Below are 16,067 nucleotides of genomic sequence, written 5' to 3' on the forward strand. Positions count from 1 at the left end.
GACAATGACCCCAGGCATACTTCCAAAGTTATGGCAAAATGGCTTAAGGACAACAAAGTCAAGGTATTGGAGTTGCCATCACAAAGCCCTGATCTCAATCCTATAGAAAAGTTGTGGGCAGAACTGAAAAAGCGTGTGCGAGCAAGGAGGCCTACAAACCTGACTCAGTTACACCAACTCTGTCAGGAGGAATGGGCCAAAATTCACCCAACTTATTGTGGGAAGCTTGTGGAAGGCTACCCAAAATGTTTGACCCAAGTTAAACAATTTAAAGGCAATGCTACCAAATACTAATTGAGTGTATGTAAACTTCTGACCCACTGAAACTGTGATTAAAGAATTAAAAGCTGTACTAAATCATTCTCTCTACTATTATTCTGACATTTCACATTCTTAAAATAAAGTGGTGATCCTAACTGACCTAAGACAGGGAATTTTTACTACGATTAAATGTCAGGAATTGTGAAAAACTGAGTTTAAATATATTTGACTAAGGTGTATGTAAACTTCCGACTTCAACTGTAGATACTTTTGTACTTGTTCCCTCCAGCATCTTCACAAGGTCCTTTGCTGTTTTTCTGGGATTGATTTGCACTTTTCGCACCAAAGTACGTTCATCGCTGCGTGGTCCCATGGTGTTCATCTTGGCTGATTTCTTTTGATTTTCCCATGATGTCAAGCAAAGAGGCACTGAGTTTGAAGGTAGGCCTTAAAATACATCCACAGGTACACCTCCAATTGACTCAAATGATGTCAATTAGCCCATCAGAAGCCTCTAAAGCCATGACATCATTTTCTCTAATTTACCACGCTGTTTAAAGGCACAGTCAACTTAGTGTATGTAAACTTCTGACCCACTGGAATTGTGATACAGTGAAATAATGTGTTTCTAAACAATTATTGGAAAAATGACTTGTGTCATGCACAAAGTAGATTTCCTAACTGACTTGCCAAAACTATAGTTTGTTAACAAGACATTTGTGGAGTGGTTGATAAACGAGTTAATGACTCCAACCTAAGTGTATGTGAACTTCCGACTTCAACTGTATGTGTATGTGTCCAGGACTGCTGCTTTCTTTTATCTCCTAAACATAGGACAAACACTTCAAAACCTTGTTTCTTATGATCGATTTTTTTAACTGTCTTTTTTTGCCATTTATTTTTGCCATTTATGAATGTGTTTCTCTGGGCTTTAGTAGTAAAGGCCAAATCCAATATTTTATACCTAAAGGGGTCCTACAATTCAAACTCAAATAGCTAAATGATCTATTGTATGAACGTCTAAACTGTATTTGAAAGATGAGAGAATCTGTCCTTTCCACATTGGTTTTAGATTAGGTCACTTCGTCTCTGAGCTCAGAGAGGAACAATTTACATAAAGAAACTGCGTTACCCACAATGAATCACTCTCCTGACATATCCCACAGCCTTTTAAACCTGGAACATGAACAGTGGCGATAGGAGTAACTGTAAACATACTCTTTTTCAGTTTTACATACTAGCTCAGGTTCATTGTACAGTCAGTGGAGCGATACATAGAAGCATGGAAAATACATCTTGACAGCTTTTTTGCTTTATAGGACCGCACAAGGAAGGTGATATTGGTGACCTCTGATCTATGAGCTAACATCAACAGACTACACTCACATGGGTATTCTTCTGATCCTCCAGCGGTTAGATGGGTGATGTAACGGTAATGCAGTAACCATAACTATTGTTGTAGTGAAAATGAACAGAGCTCAATGTTTCCTCATCAAATATAATTTTAATGAAATAATACTCACATTTTTTCGACGTAGATGGCAGATGGCAAAACAAGCCATTTATTGAAATAATGCAAAATAACTAACATTGAAAACAATTAATTGCCTTAATTTTTAAGTACTGTAACAGTTCCAACTCCCATACACTGAACCATGTATGTCATCATAACAACGTCATACACATTTGATCATGAACAGGGCTTGACGCGGTCTCACAGTCAAGCCCAGAGAGAAGACTGAACAATGTAGTAAGTTACCTTGACAGGCGTCCTCTGACAAAAATCAATAAAAAAAAAAAAATATGTATATACATTTTCTTACAGCATTTACACACATCTTAAAGAAAAGCCAGTATCACAAAATCCAACTGTCAATAAGAACATTATGGACAACAAACTAAACAGAAGCAAAAACCACGTAATGCTGAATGGTTTCATGATGCTGCCTGAACGTTATCGCCATAGTAATGCTGAGAGAGGGGTTAAGCTGGGGTTTCCCCAGGAAGGGGGCAGGGTCTGGGTCTGGAATGTACCAAACAAACTCTCCAGGTACCAAAGGGGTGAGGCAGGTTTGGACTGTACCATGCTTCCACAGTCCTTTTTTCAGGGGAGTTTTTTTTTCACACACAAAGCTCAGATGCATCAGAGAGAATTATCAGACTAAAGACTGGTTACACACTGAAGCGCTGCATTCACACCCGTATGGCTTCCAGGCTTAGTGTTGTTCAGAACGAAAGGACATTAAGAAGACACACCTAAAAAGAGCTGGCATCATAATGCTGGTCTAAACAGGGAAAGCAAAACAATGAGAGAGAGAGCTGCGCTGCTCGAAAAGACGGCACTGAACGGCAGCCATCTTGAAAAAGGCAATTTTTTCCTAAACCTGCTGCTTTAGCTGGAGGCCGCACTGGCGGGTTTGGGTGGAAGGAGTCATGCAGATTCAGAGGACAACAAACACTGAACGCGAAAGCGACCGCAAGAGCCATCCACGGGCGCCTTGCCTGATCAATACTTTGACATTCAGAGAGATTCAGTGCGCAAGTGTCCAAAGATCTTCATTGCATCGGTAATATATATTTTTTTGTTTCTTCCCTCTCTTTTAGACATGAGATACTTTCTGCGACTCGCGTGCCTGTTTGATGCTGTACAGCCATTTGATGACGCGGGCGTTGCGTTCTACGGCCGAGATCCCGTAAGGCACGCGTTCGCTCGCATCTTCCTCCTCGTCCGTCATGTCCTCGTTGCTGTGCCGTGATTGGTCGCAGTCCGAGCTGATCATGCTGGCGCTGCGGAAGTTGAGGGAGATGATGTCGGAGTTGGCACGGGCGAAGCTCTCTACGCCCACACTCTCCAGCTCTTCGGGGTCCAGCCCACAGTAGTTAAAGAAGCGCTCCACGTCGGCACCGGCTCGTGCGTAACGGTCGCTCAGGTCCGACTTAGAGCGATGCAGGGACGGCCGGCGGGCCACAGAGCTCCCCAGCTCTAGCTCCAACTGCTCAGCTGGGGCGGCAGAGGAGGGCGGCGTGGGGGTGGCCTCACTCTCAGGGGCCTGGGGGACGTTGTCACAGAGGGGGGCAAGGACTTTGGGGCTGGGCTTAGGGGGTACGGGAGGTGCGGAGCTGCTACTACTTCGGGCCACCCTTAGAGGCTTACCGTTGCATAGCCTGCGAATGTCGGAGGAGCTGTGGGAGGCGTGGAGGGGTGAGCGGTTGCCCTCGCCCCGCTCCTCCAGCAGGCGGCGGCTGAGGTTCAGGTTGCTCCCCTGGCCGTTGCCCCCCTGTGGGCTCCGTCGGCCGGGTACAGGGGGAGGCACCTTGAGGGACTCGGAGAAGGAATGGAGGCTGGTGGGCTCAGAGCAGTCCGTAGTGGTGGGGATAGAGCGGTGGGGGGCCCAGCTCCTGGCCCCGGGCTTTAGAGTAGCGCTCTTAGCGTGGCCCTCAGAGGTCGAGCCGGAGCTGTTCAAGAGGTTCTTAAGGATCTCCAGATTGAGGTTCTCCCGTTTGCTGGTGGTGGTGCACGTGTCTGACTTGGAGTTGTTGTTGGATGCCTTGAGGTCCCCCCCACCGCCCCCATTCGCCCCTCTCTTAGCCACGGCAGGGCAGACAGGCGGCTTGGCCAGCAGCGGGGGCTTAACAGGCTCTTGCTTGGCGTTGATGACCTCCTGGCTCTTGACGTACTTCGACTTGTCCGCCTCCAGCCGCTCCACAGCACTCAGCCGCTTAGGGTTGGGCTCCACCTGGCGCCGGAAGTAGTCGGGCCCTTTGTTGAGTATGCGCAGTGGGACGGTGGAGGCAAAGGCCGCCCCATGGCCGGGGGGCTTGCTATCTGCCAGCGGCGTCAGGGTCTCGGTGGGCATGTCTGGGTGGCTTGGGGTGGCCGCCGTGGTGGCTGACGCGGGGGGTGGCTCTGCTGCTGCGCGTAGGGCAGCCTGCAGGCACGCACATGAAGCCAGGCGAGCGGAGAATGGGGGCCGTCTCCACTGGCCTTCAACAGCCAGGTCTCATCCCCACAGAGCATCAATCAGCCCCTACTGCTGCCCTGCTCCTACTGCCCCAGAGTCTGCCCGCCCCAGGGTGGAGCGACAGAGACAGAGAGAGAAACAAGAGGAGTGAGAGAGAGGGAGAGTGGGGAGAAGGGAGAGGCAGAGCGAGTGCAGGGGCAGTGGTCCGGATCAGTAGGCCCAGGGGTGTAAGATTGTGGGAAGGAACAACCTCGTCTCACCTCCTTTGTTCACCCACGACTGGAGGCAGCAGATCTGAAACAAAAAGAGACCAATCGCATTAGGGGATCAGGTGACATCACGGTCATAGCAACAGCATGAAGAACTGGGTCACATGCATGTACTTGACTGTTGAGGGGCACACTATATAGACACACACCTATAGGAACACATGCAGACGCAAACATGCACACACACACACGCAAACGCACACACACAAACACAGAGGGAAATATGTTCCTAGTCAAAAGGAGAAAGGCTGAGTAGAAAAGCATACAGTTAGCGATGTCTTTTCCCTGCATTCTGCTCTAACATCGCAAGTGTTATGAAGAACCTCATTGTCTGTCAAAAGTCAGAGGAGTGTGATTATTCCAGCTCTCCCTCAGATACACACGCACACGAGAAAGTGCTGACACAGCCGCCAGTGGTGTGTTTTTTTCCCACCACAGAGCCAGAGAGAGAAGGGACTACGAGAGTGCGATCAGATACAGGAACAGAATGGCAGAAAAAAGGAATGAGACAGAAGAGCGAGATCGAGAAAGTGCAGAGTGAAATATAGGGTGCAGAGTGAAATGTAGACCGAAGAACCTCAAGGCTGTTGGGGGGGGGGGGGGATCATAAATAAAAGTAATTACAGTGGCATCAGGGACAGGGCTGTTTGTGTGCCGGCCAATGGACAGGGAAATTGCAGTGACAAAGCAGTTTTATGGCCCCACTGTGTGTGTGCGCGCGCGAGTGTGTGGTTGCTCTGCCTGCGACACGTCATACATTACTGAGGGGGAGGGAGGGAGTCTGTGGCGACACGGGGCAGACGCCTGGACTGATTCAGTAAAACGTAAAACACATGGCTGGCGGTGGCCCTAATGTCTGGCTTACTAAACAGTAGATTCATGAATTCATTTCAAAAGGCGCAACCTGTACGTTTCACCCTGCCTGGGACTTGTGTGTAAACTGATGGTGCGATGGGGTCTTGGACCAGGGCGGATAATAACCATTTGGTTACAAAAACATCATGCAACACCCAAGTAACAGATGTGATCACCTTCAAATCAGAGTTCAACTTCACACAATAGAACAAACAGTCCATCCAAAGTCAAATAACAACCCTTACGGGGGGGGGGGGGCGACGACTTCAATTAACCGAGGCACCTTTTGACTATTATTATCGTCTCAAAATCAGTGACATTAACAGGTTTGTTACTGCATCAGCTACAACATAATGTAATCGCATTCTGCAAACATGTGACTATCCCCACCCCATCATATCAGGAATAATTTTTTCATAGAAATGCCTGAATCCAATATCTCTGACTTTACCCAGCTGAATCACTGTGATTATACATGTTTTCTCAAAATCAAAATAATCCACAAACGGGATGGGGGTGGGAAAGGACTAGTTCCAGACTAGATTTAGATCATCCAATACTCACTCCCAATTCCCCCCCGTCGTGCGGTGTAGAAACACACCACTACAGCTTATATCCTGACCCGTCAACCACACAAAGACCTGAAGTGAGCCCGCATCCCTCTATTTAGAAATATAAGTATATTGTTAGGGGCCTGGGGAGTCCCACAGCAATCTACACAGACATATTTGCAAAACTCAATCCAGCAACGGCACAGAGTCCCAGCTCCAGCCGAGACACGCCATTGGCCACAGGGTAACCATAGGGACCCAATTTCACCATCTAACGGTAAGACACTCCAGGTAATAAACCAAATTAGGCAACTGCCTGCCTTGCCCATAGGCCCATTGCCCCACCTACATTTTTTTCAATCAAATTCGTTTCAATGAAAGACATTTGTTTGGTTTAGCCTCGGATACAGATTCAGGGGCCTCAAACCCGGCTATATGAAAACACATAGCAGGACGTCTGAATGAACAGAAACACTGCCAGGCTCAATTTCCTCAAGTCTTTACTATAGATAAGGTCATGCTTAGACCTTAGATCTACAGGACCCTGTAGATCGCCTTTATTATAATGTAAACACAAGAGAGGCATATATAACTATGACCTATGACTGTTACGGGAGACAGAGGACCATGTAAAACAGCAGGACAACAGGCAACTGATCTCTCATTAGAAGGGGGTGGGTCGATGGCAGGGCCCATACAACGAGGCTGCAATCTGCCACCACACTGTCTGCAGTCACACACACACACACACACACACACACACACACACACACACACACACACACACACACACACACACACCACACACACACACACACACACACACACACACACACACACACACACACACACACACACACACACACACACACACACACACACACTTCCCCATACTGTAATTAAGGAGCAGGAGGGGGTCAGAGCCAGCACTATACACAGTAATAACAGTGAATAAAGCCAGGCTCTCCTCTACCCAATATACCAAATGACTATGATCCTCCCCCTTGACTACTAGGCTAGTCTTAATAGGATCGGACCCTTTTTTTTTAAATGTTCCTCTAAAATGACATAACCAAATCTAACTGCCTGTAGCTCAGGACCTGAAGCAAGGATATGCATATGCTTGATACCATTTGAAAATGAAACACTTTGAAGTTTGTGGAAATGTGAAATTCATGTAGGAGAATATAACACAGGTCTGGTAAAAGATAATACAAACAAAAAAAAATGCGTTTTCTATCATTTTTTTGTTTGTTTCCGTCTTTGGGAAAGAGAGAAAGGCCATAATATAATATTGCAGTTTAGGCGGAATTTAGATGTTGGCCACTAGATGGCAGCAGTGTGTGCAAAGTTTCAGATTGATCCAGTGAAGCGCTGCAATACTGGACAAGTATTGCCCAAATGTGCCGAATTGGTCAATTGATACATTTAAGTACATAACTAAAGAGAACATTCAAAAATGATATGGTAATACTAAATTTAAGTTTATACACTCCCAGGAATGTCATACATGGATCATTTGCTTATACACTAACTTTCACACATCTAGATGGCCGGGCAGGGTGGGTATGGAGCCAAAGACAGCAGGGGTTCAAACTTTAGAACCCAGTTCCTACATTTGAATATAAAAAAATATTTTATCAAACAAAACAAAAGGTTTTATCTCTTGGACCCTCAGGGTGACAAATCAGAGCAAGATTACTGAATGTAAGTTCATTAATCTACCTTCAGAGGTGAATGTATCAAACCAGTCACTGTGATAGGTTTTTTGTTGTTGTACACTCTCAAAAAAATAGCATGGTATTTTCACTGTAATAGCTACTATAAATTGTATAGTGCAGCTTTTAACAATATTTGTATTTATTTACCCTTTATTCAACTAGGCAAGTCGGTTAAGAACAAATTCTTATTTACAATGACGGCCTAGGAACAGTGGGTTAACTGCCTTGTTCAGGGGCAGAACGACAGATTTTTACCTTGTCAGCTCGGGGATTCGATCTAGCAACCTTTTGGTTACTGACCCAACGCCCTAATTACTAGGCTACCTGCCGCACCAATGGAATAAGACATGTCTATGTCCTGGAAAGTTTGCCGTTACTTACAATGTCATGCTAATCACATTAGTGCATGTCAGCTCAACCGTCCCGGTAATAGAGACAACGATCCCGTAGAGGTTAACCTCTTACCCCTTACCAGCTGTGGTGGACTTTTGTCCCCTGCCTGCCCTGCAACACCCTCCTTGTTTAGTGGGGGGGGGGGGGGGGGGTGAGTGAATTTGTATTGTATGTACTGTGCAGTATATGCATGATGTCATCACAGAGTTCAGTACCTTTTCTAACGGCATTCAATCACCACCTAGAGAATGGAGAATGTATGATAATTGTTTTCAGTCAGTTACCTACAGTCATGATTCCGGTAATCAAAGAAAAAGTACCTATATCAGATAAGTCCACACACAAACGTGACGCGTACACACAAACCGCTCTCTCCCCCTCTTCCTATGTCTGAAGATGCCGATTCCCCCTAATTAATACCATGCGCCCTGTCTTTCTCCCTAATAGGCCATCTCTATAACAGACCTATATTCTCCATAGATCGTATTATGATAGATCAACACAGAGATGCATAGTGTCCTTTGACCAAAATGACCACATCTATAACAGCGGTATGCTCAGAATGTTCGACCCAACGGAATCCTTCATTCTCAGAACCGCATCAGCCTAACATTCCATTCTCCTCCTTGAAAATAAATGAAAGGCCAATAGAAAAAACCCACATAAGCTGAGAGGTCAAATCCATTGCTGGTTCTGGGAGACAATCCTTTTCTTTTTTCACCCCTAGGCCCCAAACAGCCTGAAACACATGACGGTCATACGAGAGGGTGTTACGTACTAGGCAGTCAGGCATTATGGAATGACTGGACTTGTATGGCTAGAGGCCCATGTTCAGTTAAATCATGTTATTGTTGTGACGAAGTGAGATGGAATAAGACTTCAATCCAGTATAGCTGCAGGACTAATGCATCATGCACAGGGAAGTACTGAATGCAAAATCCTAACTCATTTCAAAGCAAGGGTGGCCTGGTGGATGCAGACTACAGTGAAGTACACAATGTTACTACTTGGCTACTCAATTATACTGTAACGAGCTAAAGCACCTTCCTCAATCACTTTGGCTTGATAATAAAACGTACGGTCAGCTTTAAGGCGCAAGGGGTTAGACAAATGTTTTGCTATCGCTAATTCTCAAGACTCAGATGTTTGCAAATCTATTGTGTTTTAATAATAGAAGTTAATAGGTCTCTCTGCATTCTGATTGTTTTATACTGTTCAATTAAACTTCAACAAAAAAAAAAAATTCAGCATTTTCATAAATATTTGCATTTCCTGCACTCATTTGAGATAATTTTCGCACGGCCAAGTAGGGCTGCACGATATTGGCAAACAATCTAGGCCTTATTTTTAACCAAATGTTGCAATTGCCATTTGACTTGCGATTTAGGTCAAAACACTTGGGTGAACTGTTGGAATCATGGAAAAATAATGATTATTCTAGTTCTATAGTTAGAATTTAAGCGGTTACTTTGAATACAGTATTGTTTGACATGACAACAAATAAAAATGCCAGGGAGGAGTTACTGTGACTGGGTAGTAACCAAAGTGTTGGTCAGTGTTTCTTAGCGGACCCTAAAATCTTTGTCAATATTAAATGCTTTCTCTTAGCTACTCCATGTAGCTAACATATTCATGCATTTCCAATTCCTCTTTGATTTAGAAGATACTGGTGCACAAACATGCTGATTTAGGCCTACACCGTTACTGGTATCAGGCTGTATAGCTAGCTACGTTTGCTCTGACTCAGTACATATATTTGCCAGCTAGCTAGCTAGCATGACTTAGCCACAACTTGCTAAGAAAAGACAAACTAGCTGTTTGCAGATGTAAGAAACACAAACTAATGGTGTAATTATAGAACGCTAGTGGATTTATATTAAGAAGCATGTTGCATGTGCTGCATTGAGCATGTAGACTGAAGGCAAGTGTCTCATGGTCGAGGAACAACAAATGTGCTCCTTGAGTGATGGGGCGGGGCTAGCTCGTGTGGAAAAAAGGCATTGGGAGAGAGCAGAGAGAGATGATTCAAGTAGCGGAGTAAACTATAGAAATGGACGTTACACACGGCATATCACATTTAACAAACCAAACATTCAAATACTGTTATAGAAGGTAAAGTAAAAACCCAAACTGGTCCGTGCATCAATACCCGTATATTTTGTAATTATTAAGGATCAACCATTAGCTCAGCTACTCTTCCTGGGGTCCAAACACACCAAAGCACCCACATTACCTATAAAACAACATATAAAACACTGAACTATGTTTGCACTGAATGAGCTAAAGATAAAAAAAAGTACATCATATAACATCCCTACACCACCACATATCCACAACACAAAATGTTCAATACCACCATACAACAATATCACAATGTGTGCGCATTCATGTGTCGGTACCTTCGGGTGTATATATATAGTAAAATACGGTATACCGCCCAGCCCTACCCCCACATAATGACAGTCTCTGTGTTGAGTCATTCAACTGGTGGTTGAATTTTAATAGGGTTTGGAACCCTACCCATCTGTCAATGTCTTGTACACAAATCGGCAACAGACAGCGGAGATTGTGGGCCAAAATATGGGCCAGATTATCATGTCATTTTAAAATCATTTACATTCACTTTAATGCAAAAGACACCCTGTGACCCAAAACATGTGTCCTTATTTCCCCAAAATGTTTACAGATTTATGCAAGCCTTCCTTTTCCAGATATCGGGTTTCATTGAAGATGTGCTGGCACTGCTTCACTGGACTCCTGAGAGAGGTAAGACCCCATCCCCCATCACCTCTGTGTGTGGTTCTCAGAACATGGTTCAAGCCATCTACAACTTCTCCATCTGAAGTTCACATGCAGATGTTGTTACCACAGGAAACAGAACTGTCATTCCCGGGTTTCTCATCTCGGTGAGGTTAAGGGGGACTGTTTTTTTTAGAGGGGGAGGGTTGTTATTTCTTGGCTCCAGGCCCAGAAAGGTGCTTTTGGAATGGGGGATTGAGACAACCCTTTTTGGCCGGGGGGGGGGGGGGGGTAGTATGTGGTAGATTTTTTGTGGGTAGAATAGAAAATTGCTTTATTTCCCCCCAAAATATTGCTGTGTCGGTTATGAACCGTCAATACTTTTTAATCTCAATACAAGGCTTTGGATGATCTCTATCGCTCTGAGGAGATATTGACGGCAGCCAGGACTTTGTGTGTTCGGCCAACAGACACTAAAATAGATCTGTAATAGATCGGTTGTTCTTGTACACTGCAGCTATCCCGTTACATCTTGGCCATCCCCGCAGCGTAAATAAACGTTCAACCATCCAGTCTGAAAACGCTTTAGAATTTCACATAAATCTTACAACAGGAAAAGACTGTTTCAGGCCGTCTGCTATTTTTAGCAAAAAGAGGAGTCTCAGTCCGTTTAATTTGATGCTCTTTGGAAGAACGGAGAGAATGCCGGCTAAAAATTTTCCGCGAAATGTGCCAGTTTTTCCATTAAAGCATATTTGTGCTGATACGACTACTAGCAGTCCTATGTTACTTGTTTTGGATGTTGAGATAATCGATGTTGATGGTACAGAAGGAGGTAAAGCTATGAATGAATCATCTGTGGTCCGAGGCAAACAGATGTAAAGGGTAGACAGACAGGGTTTCCTAGAGAGACTGAGAGAATGACAGAGAAAGAGAGAGAGCGAGAGAGAGACAAATACACACGCACCATAGTCTCTATGGGAATAACACATACGCGCACACACACCCACACGCGGTGACCCACTTTAAACTGAGTCTCATGTGGCAAAGTAGTGAGACTATCGTCAACAATACTGTGTACTACACCAAGTTGATGGATAACATTGTCACTCCTAGTCCCACAGGATGTTGAGGCTTAGTCCCACTTTAAAATTAATTTACAAAGGCTTTATATAGCATGCATAAAGTCAACAAGTCCTTGATTAGATTCATCAGCTGTGTTAGTGGTGGGCTACACTCTTAGCACCTTTATTTCTATCTAGAACCTAAAAGGGTTCTTTGGCTGTCCCCATAGGAGAACCCTTTGAAGAACCCTTTTTGGTTCCACGTAGAACCCTTTCCACAGATGGTTCTACGTGGAACCTAAATAGAGTTCTACATGGAACAAAATACAGTTCTACCTGGAACCAAAAAGGGTTCTCCTATGGGGACAGCTGAAGAACCCCTTTGGAAGCCTTTTTTCTAGGAGTGTAAAACCGAAGCCTAAATAACCTGTAGGTCTCCAGTATCAGGACATAGGACTTTTTAATACGTGTACTGTTTATGTGTAGTGGGGTTATGTGTACTCTCACCCTGGGTGATTTATGTGTAGTGGGGTTATGTGTACTCTCACCCTGGGTGATTTGATGACCCTCTCTCCTAAATGAATGCTGACCATCTCTCCCTCTCCTCTCTCGCACACACAAACCCCCCCCCCCACACACGCACACACACCACGCAGGCTAGGTGAATGTTGACAGATATTGCTAATGGGATTGCAGGGGAAGAGGCTGTTTTGGGACAGTTTGTTCAGCACAGACACTTCTTCTTTACAACGCTGCATGCTGCCAGCACATCACCTTCGACAGCTTTATTCACGCTAGCAGTAATGTTTATTTACTCAAACTGGTCTGGGTGAATGTAGAGACTAGTCGGTGTAAGACTAATGGAATCAAACAGCGCATTGCTTAAACTTTACTGCTGGCTAATTCTGCATTGGTTATGGCGGACCACTCTTCTGGAAAAGCATTGAGAGATATCGTATTCTATCTCTCACCACGTAGTAAGAGCGTGTAATGGAGTCGATAGCCTAGATAGTCCATTGCTTATCCATACTGATTTTAAGCCATAAAGACAGACTAACTTGAACACAATTATTTTTTTTTTTTATTTAACCTTTATTTAACTAGACAAGTCAGTTAAGAACAAATTCTTATTTACAATGATGGCCTACCAAAAGGGAAAATGACCTCCTGCGGGGACGGGGGCTGGGATTTAAAAACAATATAATATAGAACAAAACACACATCACGACAAGAGAGACACCACAACACTACATAAAGAGAGACCTAAGACAACAACATATCATGGCAGCAACACATGACAACATGATAGCAACAACATGGCAGCAGCACAAACATGGTACAAACATTATTGGGCGCTGACAACAGCACAAAGGGCAAGAAGGTGGCGACAACAATACACAACACGAAGCAGCCACAACTGTCAGTAAGAGTGTCTATGCAAGTCCCATCCCAATACCTTCAACATCAGCAGACATACTAAGTCTTCTACTGCATGAATACACTCTAAGACACACTAATTAACATTCTGTTTTGCAGCTGCTGTACACAGCATAACCTAATCAGCACTAGGAAGCAGACTGCACTGTAGACAGGCTATATAGTAATATAGGCCTAGCCCTACCAAATCACAAAACGGTAGGCTATATTGTGTCTGCCCTACACTAACATTATTTTGTAATTGATAGATCTGGTCCAATAGACTGACTAAGATGAAGTAATCTAGTTTGAGGGAGGCTGGTGCTGCGACTCAGGAGGCTGCTGCAGCTGCCTACCAGCAGGGGCTGGCAGGCCGGCTGGCTAGACTCAGTTGAATCAGGTGTGTAGGCATGGGTGGACATGGAGACGGGGCTCACCTGTTCAGAGCTCAGGTGTTGTCAGACTCTGGTCCATTGGCCAACTCTGAGTCCCCCTTGTCCTCCAACCGCTGCAGGTTGTCAGCAGGGGAAACAGCTGCGATAACACATAACTCTGGTTAGATCAGGAACCACTCTGAGGTAACACATATAGGCTATATAGTACTAGAGACATACTCCAGCTCTAAACAGCAAGTAGTAGAATCGTTTTTCATTTAGGCTATACAACAGATGGTGTGGGACATGGACTCATGTCATTAGACCATGAGGTCTGGAAAATCATCAGACAAACTTTGAGTAAACAATCCCTTTAACGAAATCCAAGGAACTCATTAGGTCTATGGGTACAACCAAAGACAATATGAAGATCGGAAGAAACTGCTTCTCCGATAGAAATCCCTGGTCACGCTTGTGGATGATGTCATGGTGAGGATGGCTAGCTACGTTCACGCGCAGAAACATGTCACCGGGTCTAACAGTCGTCTCACGCCAACCTGCGCATGTGCAGGCCGTCAAATCAAAGCCACTCCTTCGGTATAACGTTGTTTTTGATGAAAATGAAAACGTGTCAGTTTGTCACTTCCAAGTGGTTGGAGTAATAACATGTTCAACTACTTAAGACATTGGCTGGAATCTAGGTTGAGAAAATTAACAACTAAAAAGGAAGGTTTCACTTCTCTCACTGACTTCTCTAACCTGGTCTGTTTTGGTCTGCTTCGCAAGCGTTCCCGGAAGTCTTGCGAAGTTGCGCCTCTGGGTTTAGAAACTCTGATATACAACTACTGCATCTTCATTATCTCAACTCGGGTCTAGTCAGGTTCACTGACATAGTCCATCAACCACTCTCCTAGATGCAGATGCTCTCGCTGTGTGAGCAGCACTTGTGCAGACCGATCAGACACTAGCGCTGCAAGCTGTCTAGATGCAGGGAGCACAGAGATACATCAAACTCCAAAAGGAAGACGAAAATCTCCACTCTCTCATCAGAGGCATTTCAGAAATCAAGTTAGACAACACATTTCACAGGGAATGTTGTGGACAGGTGCTATGGCTTGCGTGTGACATTCTGAAAGCCTGTCACATTTCAAAGCTGAGTGTTAGGCCTCAATCACAGGTCTATAAAAAAAAGAGATTATTTATCTGAAATCACAATCTTTCTGCACTGCTGAAAAACAGGGGAACTAGTGTGCTGGGCTGGAGCAAAAAAAGTGGGCTATCACCAAGCAATGAGGCCCTCGAGGACTTCAGTTGCTTACCCCGCTGGAAGAGAGGAGACATAGCCTGTGGAAGAGTACACTGTGTACTTAGTGCTCTACTCTTGAGAATCTACATCTGGAACATTGAGTGAAACAGTCACAGTGTAGTTATGTTTATTAGGATCCCCATTAGCTACTGCACAGCCGGTTGCTACTCTTCCTGGTGTCCACATAAAACGTTCAAATACGTGAACAATGTACAGAACAGTTATAAACAAGAAAAACAAATATGAGTTATATATTGAAAAGACGCCAAGAGACAACAAAAATACTATTTACAAACAATCGTATATAAATATTCATATTCTTATATACAGTACAGTTAAATTAGATCTTTAGAAAAACGAGAGGCGCTCTGATACAATACGTTTATCTGTTGTTTTTTTTTTAAAGCTAAACTTGCTTTTTGCCTGAGTAACCTCTGGTGGCAGAGCATTCCATGATGACATGGCTCTATACATTAAGTGTACAAAACATTAAGAACACCTGCTCTTCCATGACAGACTGACCAGGTGAATCCAGGTGAAAGCTATGATCCCTTATTGATGTCACCTGTTAAATCCATCAGTGTAGATGAAGGGGAGGAGACAGGTTAAAGAAGGATTTTTAAGCCTTGAGACAACTGAGACATGGATTGTGTGTGTCCCATTCAGAGGGTGAATGGGCAAGAGAAAAGATTGAAGTGCCTTTGAACAGGGCATGGTAGTAGGTGCCAGGCGCACCGGTTTGAGTGTGTCAAGCACTGCCACGCTGGAGTTTTTGTTGTTATTTTTTTTGTATTTGTATTTTACCCCCTTTTTCAATCTTGTCTCATCACTGCAACTCCCCAAGGGGCTCCACCACCCAAAGGACATCCAGCTAACTTCACACAACTGTGGGAAGCATTGGAGTCAACATGGGCCAGCATTGGTGCAACTCAATATTAGGATGGGTGCAACTTGATATACACATACAATGCATTCAGAAAGTAATCAGACCCATTGACTTTTTCCATATTTTGTTACATTAGACTTATTCTAAAATGTATTAAATAAAAAAAAATCCTCATCAAGCTACACACAATACCCCATAATGACAAACCCAAAACAGGTTTTCAGACATTTTTGCAAATGTATAAAAAATAGGTACCTTATTTACATAACT

The 16,067-nt window shown here is 44.3% G+C and overlaps 1 protein-coding gene across 5 annotated transcripts in view; it reads right to left on the reverse strand.

Moving 5' to 3' along the window:
- Positions 1-1,745: 1,745 nt before the first annotated feature.
- LOC106568877 (protein FAM110B) overlaps positions 1,746-16,067 on the reverse strand; it is a 45,354-nt gene continuing 31,032 nt past the window's right edge. For 3 of the 5 annotated variants that reach the window (XM_082960800.1, XM_014139651.3, XM_014139649.3), the window contains 2 exons: positions 13,669-13,765; positions 1,746-4,517 (listed from right to left, as the gene is read on the reverse strand). In XM_082960800.1, coding sequence (XP_082816926.1) covers positions 2,862-4,118 — 1,257 coding nt within the window. In that variant the 5' untranslated portion in view covers positions 4,119-4,517; positions 13,669-13,765 and the 3' untranslated portion in view covers positions 1,746-2,861. The remainder of the gene's footprint in view (positions 4,518-13,668; positions 13,766-16,067) is intronic. The other 2 variants (XM_082960801.1, XM_082960802.1) reach the window with 2 other exon arrangements.

The sequence above is a fragment of the Salmo salar genome, chromosome 14 (genome assembly GCF_965601325.2).
Source record: "Salmo salar chromosome 14, fSalSal1, whole genome shotgun sequence".
Taxonomy (NCBI): domain Eukaryota; kingdom Metazoa; phylum Chordata; class Actinopteri; order Salmoniformes; family Salmonidae; genus Salmo; species Salmo salar.